The sequence below is a fragment of the Cyclopterus lumpus genome, chromosome 14 (genome assembly GCF_009769545.1).
Source record: "Cyclopterus lumpus isolate fCycLum1 chromosome 14, fCycLum1.pri, whole genome shotgun sequence".
Lineage (NCBI taxonomy): Eukaryota > Metazoa > Chordata > Actinopteri > Perciformes > Cyclopteridae > Cyclopterus > Cyclopterus lumpus.
The window spans coordinates 14341820-14352766 of record NC_046979.1 but is presented as its reverse complement, the minus strand read 5'-3'; the positions used below and the strand labels follow the sequence as shown (position 1 = coordinate 14352766).

Sequence of the window (10947 nt, the reverse complement as noted above, 5' to 3'; positions counted from 1 at the left end):
TTGCACATTCTTGGATTATGTATTTACACATTTTGAAGGCACCTAAATGCACCATACTGGCACAGGAACATGCAGAGTCCCTCTAGTGCTTTGAGAGATATTGTGCCCACCTGATCACAGGGAGCAGTTTCCCCCTGAATAGCACACTCGACCCCTTGTGGTTTTGACAGTAAAATATAATTACACATGTGCTAGTTTAAGAACAATGAAAGGTTTATAATGTGGAGTTTCCCCTCAAATGGTCTTGTTTTCTTAAACAGGCCAAATACTTATGATTCTGATATCAGAAACTCTGCCATTACATCACAACACGTTTACACCATATCCAGTTTTATCATACTGGTTAAAACAATAAATGCAGCACATTTACTGCACTGCAGAGGCAGCTTTTTGTTGAAATATCTAGTTCTAGGGTCTCAGAGGGAGCAGAGATGTGAGTAGTGCCATCTAGTGGTGTATTTGCATACAAGTTGTTTCAGAGCAGAACAAAAACACTTAGGAGGGAAGTGTTGCCAAAATCTTATCGTGACAATCATGTGTTTAAGGAAAAGTGAACAAAATGTGGAAATGAGGCACTCAACTGCCAAGCTCTCATTTTCCACACTTTCTCAGACAATAGCTTGCAGAGTGTTTTTAGACCAAAAGGAATCCAAGTGGCACATTGTTAACATGTTTTTTTTGTTTTAAAAGCACTTCCCTTCCAAAGGTCACCCGGTTCATGGTCTCGTACCCTCCTACTGTAAACCTGATCTGAGGTCCCAGATGCTGCACATAAGTTAAATTTGCCTTGGAAAACACTATTCATCACTATCACAGGTGTTTGGGTGACCTTTTACACAAAAAGAATAGAACAATGTTTTCATCAACCTGTTTTCTTTGAATGTGAAGGTCTTCAACCATCCATCCAACTAAACAGTCCACTGATGTTCTTTAATGCAACCTGATATTCAAACCTGCCTCGTTACAAAACTAAACCATTTATTCATAATTATAGTATAATATGATGCTTGCATATCACTTAATACTTAATACCATCTGCGTATCACAACAAACATTGGATTTGATATGACAGCTATTTCTGGGACAAATTTGGTAACTGAATCCAACTGTCTTTTTCATGTATTTGTGTCACTATTGAGACATTTATTCAGTAAATAGTCTGCATTGGATTAAGCAAAAAAAAAGGTTCAAAGAATTAAATGATCCAACAGCCAAGCCTTTGTTGTTTTATACTGTCTGTATTCTTTGTACAAGCAACTTTTCAACAGTTGTTCTGTAGTCAGATCAACATTTTAGAGACAGGACATACTGTTCAATGTTTGACACCAGGACACAGATTGATGCCAGTCCACTCCAACAGACTGCCGGGAAGACTTAAGAAATCCAACCTGCACGAGTAAAGATTATCACAGATGCAAAGTCCCACTGAGTAAACAGGACTTAGTTTAATGTGTCCACATTCAACAAATGTTGAAAACTTATGCAATTGTCTTTTGCTCAGTTGAGGTAGACTTCAGCCTCCTTGAGGGACTTCCTCTTTCTGGTGGAAGTAGTCTCTGAACCAGGAAATGTGTTCCCTCTTCTGATGGACAGTCAGATAGGGGGTTTCTGGACAGACCAGCCACCACGAGCTCCATGAAGTGACGCACTGGTCCCTGACGGGCAAAACCCTCCTCCAAGTGTTTCTTCTAAGAAGATATGCTCATGGAACGGGACACTGGCTTCCTCTCAAGGCCTAACAGAGCAAGGAGACTGTCAGAGGGTATTTTGTTCTTCTCTCTACATGTAGCTAAAATATAGCATGCTTTACTCACCAGCTTCATTGTTGACTGGGTATTGCCACATTTTCCCCTCTTTGGTCCACTGGATCATTTCCTCAAGCCCATTGCGGGGTGTTTGGTTGGTCGACAGAGACAACTGATTTGCAAAGTCCATGTCCCATAGGGTTGGCCGTGCTGAAAATATGACAGTGGCATTATGAGCAGATGTCCTGATGAAGTTAAAAACAAGAGCTTTTGCAATGTCACATGAAGGAGAGAGAGCGTCCGCCTACTTGACAACATTTCATGACAATAAGCGATAACGAAGGCCAAAAAGGTATCTATCCAAATAACACCATACGTCAGCCACTGTAAGCAAACCGTCAATAAATACAAGTTGGCTTATTACAAAATCCAAATTCCTTATTACCAAGTGTTAAATCAACTCCAGCTTCATCAGTAGTCGGAGAGAAGATGTTAAGTCTTTTTCCTGAGAACAAGTTCCTCCTAAAAAAATGAAAGGCATATTAAATACATTGTCAATCTCAAAACCTATACGAGTAAAAACATGAAGGAAGTATTTACCTCCTCCGAATACCGGTCCAGCTCAGCGGTGATTCCTCTGTCATGCGTGTATCCTCGCCCGTCGTCATCAAAGCGGATCTGATTAGCTGGCCGAGCATTCTGTCGGTTGGGATTCTTTCCTACTTTCATGTCAGCGATTATTACTCTGAGAAAATATTGTTGGATTAACGTTTATTACATGTGAATTGTTTTTTTAAATCTTTCCATGATACAGAATGAAAAAGCAGATAAAAACATCACAGTCTCGTTAAATATCCAGCCCATTAACATTCCTTTATTTGACACATACCCAAGGTTGTTCACGTCTCCTTTCTTCTGGGCCTCGGTGATGTCTCGTGCTGCCATCAGCTGCCTGAGCAGCTCTGACTCAGCCTGGCTGCGGTCAGGCAGAGTGGAGGCAGCAGCCGACGCAGCTTCAACTAGTTTAGGATCCAGTGTCTCTCTAAAGAAAACACAGTGGATGAAGACAGACGGGGCTTCAGACATCCTCTCAAGATTAAGGTGTAAAGTGAGTAACAGGTGTACAGGCACAAACTACAGGTGAAACATCAAACTCGCAACAGTAATCAATGGCAGCAGTAACCGTGTGGTCATCTCATCATGTTTGTGATGAAAGTCAGCATTTCTTTGCTAATGTTGTGATACAGAATACAACAACAAAAAAACTGCTCATTAACAATGCAATGCAGGCTGATGAATAACTCCACACCGCCTCTCACCTCTGTGATGAAGCCTCCACTGTAGCCTTCTGAAACATGCTGATAGTGCTCTCCATCGCTGCTGGCTTTGACTTGGGTGTAGACCTCATAACTTGGCTTCATGATGTTTTTGAGCTTCCTCTTATTAGTTACTTCTACCTTCATGGCTCCAAGAAGGTTGAGGAGACTCTCTTTCCCACTCTTGGCTGCGTTAGTTTTCACTTGTTTTGGCGTTGCCACGACCTGCTCAATTTTAAAATCCAGCTGCGGCTGTGTGGTACTTCCTCATCTGTCTTTAACACCACTGGCTCCTCCTCCTCTATGTTCAGTCATCTTGATAATGTTGCTGTCATCTTCAGCTCTTTGTGTAACCACAGTTGGAGTTTCTGTTGGCTCACCGTCTTTATCTGCATTTGTTTTCTCAACTTGATGAGAATTGTCAACATCGTTTTTCTTTTCACATAGTCTCACTGAACTTGTGCTGAGGGCTTTGACTCCACCTCCATTGACAATCCTATGTTGATAGAAGACAACAGAGTTAGTAGTCATAGGGGTCGGACCCAGAAGGGATCCTAGAAGCTTGAATAATAATTATAACACTATTATTACAAAATCAAATACAAAAACACAAGAATCAGTTTTAGAGGTGGGCAGAAACTACTTGCTCGTGATGCACCTGAATCTCTCAAAGAAATGTCAATCACGATGTCCCACCGCATACGTGCAGGTTAAGAAGGCTAATAGCCAACATTAGCTGTCCCCAGTTTTTAATGGAAACAACATATTTTCGAGCTATCTCGAACGTGCATTGTTGCACTATACACACTTTGTATTCACCACAAATACACCCACAATTTCAGCCCAGTGAGTAGCTGACGTTACCATCGTCACTTTGTGCTTCATGTGTCCACTCACAGACAAACTCACCTTAAACGGGAACTGCAGCTTTGTCACATCTAGCTGGAAACACACACGACTCAAATACACCGACTGAAGAATGTCGCGCCGTGCACACTGTCCGTAATAAAAAACCTATACATGGATTGCTTCTTGAAACGTCCTTCCACGCTCCTGACATTTGTATCCGTTGCTACATCATAAGGTCCCCCGCAGAAACTCGAGGATGACATTGGTTCCGGACGCATCCATGGTCTAAAGAGTAGCTAACTGGCATTTAATGAAGTTATACTGTCAAACTATTTAATTGTGGTATTGGCTATTTTGCCATTTAAAACACATATTCCGTAATTGATTTTGGATAAGTTACTTTTCGATAAACGACTGCTCTGTCTAGATGTCTCAATTATAGTCTCGCGATAGCTCAACCGAACGTGACTCAAAATGGCGACGGAACATAAGCGCTAATTCACGAAAGGAGGTCCCAGCTGCAATCCGTGAATTAGTTAAGCTAGTTGTTTATACCGAAAGATGGATATTCACAGAGAAGAATTAGCTTTGCGAAATAATTATTGTTGCAAATCTCAACATTGACGGTTTTTATTCGCGTAAGTTCCTGTTCAAACTCAGAAAGGAGAGGACAACTTCACACAGGTAAAATGTCATCGGAAGCTAGTTACTAGCATGCAAGCTAAACCACATCATATGTATTCACATGTAAGTTAATGTTAAAGAACTCTGCAGTCGTTAAGCGGCTTTAAATCCTCACTGTTAGTTTTATAATATGAAGTCGCTGCACGTGCATGGATATACCGGTACTTAGAAGTGGCTCGAGTAGTGTATGTTGCTGGTTGATCGTTTTTTCGGTCAGTGGAGAGCCCGCTTTCTGTGCAGCTCGGTGTGTTTATTTACGAACATGAAGTATACAACCTTTTTTAAAGTGTCTATTCATGGAATTTGTCTCGTGTGGCGTTGTAAACAAGATTGAACCTTACGATCAAAGTTGAGGTAATCAGGATTATAAGTACGGTATTAAATATCGTAGCGTAACGAAGTCAAGTCGATAACGTTATTTCCTGAGGCATCTGCAGCAGAATGACTGCCTCCGTCTGAGACCTGGATGCACGTCCTAACACTCCCCGATATGATTACTTTTTTTTTTTTTAAAAGCGTGCATAATGATAATGAACTGCACTTGTTAAGGTCTGCCAGCTTATTGTTGTTTTGCCAAAAGCAATTCACGTTATTTCTGGACTTCTGCTTTATGTTTGCGGTCGTTTTTTCGTTGCATTCGCGTTACCACGTTAAACATTTGTTTGGCTTATGGCGAATGTAACATTTGTTTTATACAAGTGTAAACTAGTTTTATTCTCATAGACCATAGAGCCTTCTTGCACTTCGTGTTGAGTTTCCCCTCTCAGGCAAACACTAGCTGAGATGTCATAAGTCCTTCGTTCTTAACATTGACTTTGTAATCATCCCACATAAGCTGCATTGAAACACCCAGTGTTATGCACATTGTCTCACATTGCAGCCCTAGATACCTGTAACTTCTTGAGTGGTGTGATTAGCCTACTGAAGTGGTTGTTTTTTATCATGTACTCCCCAAGGCAGACAAATAGTAAAGTCCTTTTTGTCGAAAATATCTAAATGATGAGCTGCAATTCTCCATTCTAATATTTACATTTGGGGAATTAGAGTAATGATGCAATATAAGTAAACTGTTGGCGGTATACCATGTTTGCTGAATCATCACACAACTGTATCAAGACTGCCTTGTTAAATAATATATCAAGATTGCTGTGTTTGTGGCTTTAGACCCATTGAGTGGTTATTACTGGCGGTGAACCATTCACATTTTTTTAGAACTGAAATGTTTTTTACCCGCCAAAGATAGGATGCAAAACCAGTGTCCCCTGAATAAGAGGAGTACATCTGTTCGAGTTACATTTTAATTGTGTATGTGAGGGGTTATATTCACAGACCTGTGTTCTTTGTTAGCCATGGCGGAGGAACGTCGACAGAAGCAGTGTTCGGTCACCCTGCCCACAGAGTCCATGAAGGCCATGGCAGAGTCTGTGGGAGTGGGGCAGTTACAGGAGGAAAGCTGCGCAGCCTTAAGTGAAGAAGTCAGCTACAGAATAAAAGAAATTGCACAGGTAAATCATGGCTGATAGATGAAGATATTTTCATTGTGGGTCTGTAAATTGCACTGAAACTACATTCTTGATTGTCGTTGGCATAACTGATAAATTATCTTTATATTTGTATTTTCTGTTTGGCCTCTTTCCTTTCTCCCTTTACTTAGGATGCTCTCAAATTCATGCATCATGGGAAGAGACGTAAATTAACCACCAGTGACCTAGATAATGCTCTCAAACTAAAAAACGTGGAGGTAAGGGAAAACTTTCATTCTTTTTAGCTTTTATTATAGCACTTGATAGATGTTGTTTAAAGGAAAAGCTCAAAGTGGATCTTTAGCTCTGGTTTCTTTGTATCTTCTGTGTTCCAAGTAAGTTTCCTTTTGTTACAGCCCCTGTATGGGTTCCAGTCGCAAGACTTTATCCCTTTTCGCTTTGCAAGTGGTGGTGGAAGAGAGCTTCATTTCTATGAGGAAAAGGAAGTCGACCTCAGTGACATTATTAACACACCGCTTCCCAGAGTTCCACTAGATGTGTCTCTCAAAGGTACGCAGATGATCAGTATTACATGCCGTCATACTCCAGCATGTTGTTTTGACCCTAAGCTCATACACAATGTTTGTTTAAATCCACAGCCCACTGGTTAAGCATTGAGGGGGTACAGCCTTCTATTCCAGAAAATCCACCACCAGGCGAGCCTTGTTTAGATTTTTTTTCTTTTCTTTAAAGACCCAAACGTATATACAGTTGCAGAAAAAAATGTAATATTGGGTTTTATTTACTGTTTTTTCAGCACCAAAAGAACAGCAAAAGGTTGAATCGACAGAGCCCCTCAAAATCGTCAAACCTGGTCAGGAGGAGGAAAGTACGATTCCAGGCAAGAGTCAGGGGGCAATCACTGCTGATGGCAAAGGTCAGTATCTTGTGTTAGAATCAAACATTTCTCTATTGAACATTCCTGTCCCCCTGCCTTCCTCCTTCTCTCCCTAATCCTTTATGATTAGGTGTGCCTCCATCATACTATGTTTACATCTGTCTCTTTCAGGAAAGGAGAAGGGTCTCATAAGGTTGAAGCCGCGCAGCACTCATGAGCTGTCTGTGGAACAGCAGCTCTATTACAAGGAAATTACAGAAGCGTGTGTGGGCTCCTGTGAGGCTAAAAGAGCTGTGAGTCTTGCTTTCCTGTCCTTATATATGGTTTATTTTCTACATGCTGAGTAACAACCTGATTTATTTTTATCTTGAATCATTTTGACTAGAAATTACATTGTGTTTCATTAATTGGCTAACAAGTAAAGAAATGGCGAAACATTGTAGCCAACATAGAATTTAATGTGTCCTTCTGAAAAATGATCCAATGGTAGTTTAAAACTTTTTTTGATTAATGTCTCCTTCAGGAAGCTTTACAGAGTATTGCCACAGATCCTGGACTGTATCAGATGCTTCCAAGATTCAGCACATTCATTTCTGAAGGAGTGAGCATCTTTTCCATCATCTCCTAATGTTCTGAAACATTACTCACCTTATTAAAAAAAAAAAGCACTTGTGCTGAAATACTGACTTCATGTTCTCCTCAAAGGTTCGTGTGAATGTGGTGCAAAACAACTTGGCACTGCTGATTTATTTAATGCGGATGGTCAAAGCTCTAATGGACAACCCCACCCTGTATTTGGAGAAATACGTGAGTGAAGGAAACAAACAAACCGTATATTATTTTTTGAAGGGTTATCTCAATGTTTACGTTTCTCTATCTGTATTTGCAGCTGCATGAGCTCATCCCAGCTGTGGTGACATGTATTGTGAGTAAGCAGCTGTGTTTGCGACCAGATGTTGACAACCACTGGGCTTTACGAGACTTTGCTGCTCGCCTCATGGCCCAAAGTTGTAAAACCTTCAGTACTACGACCAACAACATCCAGTCCCCGTATTACCAAGACCTTTACTAAGGTGATCACTTTTAGATTGCCTTATTGAATTTAACATTACGTCACCCTTTTTAAAAACACTTCACATACTAAATCAGACTTTCATGCGTCTTCAGAGCTGGTTGGATGAGAAAACGCAGTGGACGACACGTTATGGCTGCATCGCTGGTCTTTCTGAGCTAGGACCTGATGTGAGTGTGACTCTGTTTTCTTTATATAGGTCTTTTATAATTGTGATCTTAACTATCGGCACCAACCTCCTGATTTCTTTCCCCCCGCAGGTGATTAAGACATTGATCCTTCCTCGGCTTACTATAGAGGGTGCTCGCATCAAAGCAGTGATGGAAGGACCAGTAGTCTCCAATATTGATAAGATAGGAGCTGACCATGTCCAAAGCCTGTTACTGGTAACACGTTTGTGATTTATTATGCACTGAAAAGTAGACGACTTTACCACAGAATACTAACTTTGTTTACCATTACGGTCAACGCATTTCACTAAAACAACATGACATTTATCAGTAATTGTTTCTTACTTTGTATTAAACCAGAACATATGTTTAGTATTAATAAAATGCTTTTTGTTTTTCAAGAAACACTGTGCAAGTGTTATTGCCAAGATCCGCCCTCAGCCTGACAACGTGAACAGTATCGGATCGACTACGGTTACCTTGGACCCATGCTGTGCTCCCATGTAATGAAGGCCAGGACCCAAGCAGCACTGCAAGCTCAACAAGTCAACAGAACCACATTAACAATCACACAGGTACATTTAATCCATTATTTTTTGATATAAATATATTATGTTTCATGAAGTAAATTGTTTGTTAGAAAGCTGGAAGGATGTCAAAAAAAACATTGCTATATTATGTCTCTTATTTACGTTGCACTCACAGTCCAGAGTTGATGTGAGGCGTTGCAGAAGGACGTGTAACTAACCGGCTGTTCCATGATGAATTGTTTTCTTGCAGCCTCGTCCCACGCTTACTGTGTCACAAAGTGGGTTATGTGGGTCGGTGGGGCAGCGCACTCCCAGCATCATTAAGGTCCCAAGCTCCCTCACTCTGATGTCTCCACGACCAGGGACCCCGTCGCAGCCATCTCCCCCGGCAACAAAATACATCGTCATGGCAACCAGTGCTGGAGCTTCCTCAACTCAGCAGGTACTTTGTTTTTTTATTCAGTTTTACACAGCGCCGCCACCACAGGAAATCTCTGCACGGTACCTTCTCTTGCCTATATTGATAAGATAGCAGCTGCAATAACAATGTAAGCATCATGAGTGATGACATTTTATAACAACATATATCTACTGTTACATTATAAAGACAACAAACACAAGTAGTATTCAAATGTATATACAGCCATGAAACATTCATATATTTTAAAGTAATGAGTAATGTGAGTGGTGTGAAACTTAACAGGTCCTAAAAATTGAAAGGGGTTTTACTGAAACCCTTTTCTTTAAAATCATAAGAGTGTGAATTTATATCTGTCTTTTTGTCTTCCCTCCAGGTAATCACCCTCAGCTCTTCCCAGTCAGCCTCACCAGTCACTAGCACTGTTCCCAGTGCCACTTCGACCTTGCAGCCTTTGGTAAAACTGGAGTCTGGCAGTGGCCCTGGACTGACAGGTTCACGACCTATGCAGAAGTACATAGTTGTATCTCTGCCCTCGTCTGCTTCTTCCTCTTTGGAGACGAAGAGCTCCGTGCTACCAACTTCAATTTCTTCAAACCCACTCGAAGCGGTGATGAAGCTCGACCGGTCCGAGTCTCCTGGAGCAAGCACGCAGTCGCCACACTGAGACTTGTATAGATAGTGGATATCTTTACCATGTTGATGCAGCTGAACACACAAAGTGAATTGTTTGGGCTGAACATAAAGGGGTAAACTCTGGCATGGTATGAAGGGGAATATCTGAACTCTTGGTGGATAAGAGCAAATGTGACTAGACATTGTAAATATGTTAATGCCCAATGAAAACTCAGGTCCAGTTGTGAGATCTGTAATGTTTCAGCTTATATTCTAATTGATTCCATGTTCTTTTTTTACTCTAAAATAAATCAGATTTTGTATGAAATCCTTGTCTGAATGTGTTTTTCTTTTGTTTTGTTTTTTAAATGTCCATTATGTTTTTCTGCCATCAAAAATGTCCATGGTCCAAACAGCTTTTCAGCCCACTCGGCACGTTTTCGAAACTAGCAACCCGTAGCTCGGTGCCATCAGAAAAAGCCAGATAGCAAAAAGCAAGAGGATTTAACACCGATTCTAAATATTTTCAAAATCCTTCTGCACCAAAGCATCACCGAGATATGAGCCAAAGAACACAGCGACATGAAACGCTTTAGTGCTTTACAGTCACAAATGTTGCTTATCTTTGGCTTTTTAAAAAAAAAAAAACATTTTTCTTCTACTCAACAAAGACTGCTGTATTTGTATGTATTGAACACCATAAGTAATATACAAGTGAAATATATGGTTTGGTACATGAGAAAATTCAAATTGCACGGCCTAATTAATCTGTACTAAAACCTCTCTAACGTTGTTCTGCTTCACTTTTTCAAAGTCAAACTTTGCAGAGAGACTGTTCACATATGTTGCTATGATCTCTGTGGTTTCTGACCTTTGCTCTGCATCCTTCCAAGAGATAATCGTCCTGAAAATTCAACTTTGGCTGTCTTTCATCTTTATTTACTCTTAACCAGTAATAAATATACTAATATTTACACATCTGAACAAAAGCACACATGGGTTGCCTTTATTGTAACACCAACATTATTCAAATAGCCTTTGTGATTGCTGAGATACACCTTTTTTAGTTTGGGTATGTTATTTTCAAAAGGTTAAAGAAACTATTATTCTCTGCAATGGGCTTTGGTGTCAGCACTGAGTTTTACTTGAGTAAAAGTAACACTACATGATAAAAGCTCTTTAGATTT

General features: G+C 40.5%; 2 protein-coding genes across 2 annotated transcripts; one reads left to right on the top strand and one right to left on the bottom strand.

The window, feature by feature from the left end:
- Nucleotides 1–1484: 1484 nt before the first annotated feature.
- Nucleotides 1485–3592, bottom strand: mrps31 (mitochondrial ribosomal protein S31). The gene is given in 10 exon segments (XM_034550519.1): nt 1485–1735; nt 1815–1955; nt 2191–2267; nt 2346–2360; nt 2362–2490; nt 2635–2787; nt 3065–3147; nt 3149–3330; nt 3333–3360; nt 3362–3592. Coding segments are annotated over 10 exon segments (1086 nt in total). The 3' UTR covers nt 1485–1688.
- Nucleotides 3593–4359: 767 nt separating this feature from the next.
- On the top strand, nt 4360–10088 carry taf6 (TAF6 RNA polymerase II, TATA box binding protein (TBP)-associated factor). Its single transcript, XM_034549763.1, is given in 17 exon segments — nt 4360–4594; nt 5942–6099; nt 6249–6335; nt 6474–6627; nt 6717–6773; nt 6875–6994; nt 7127–7248; nt 7479–7556; nt 7661–7762; nt 7845–8003; nt 8005–8028; nt 8123–8197; nt 8288–8413; nt 8600–8645; nt 8648–8772; nt 8978–9169; nt 9522–10088. Coding segments are annotated over 16 exon segments (1914 nt in total). The 5' UTR covers nt 4360–4594; nt 5942–5943; the 3' UTR covers nt 9813–10088.
- Nucleotides 10089–10947: the final 859 nt, after the last annotated feature.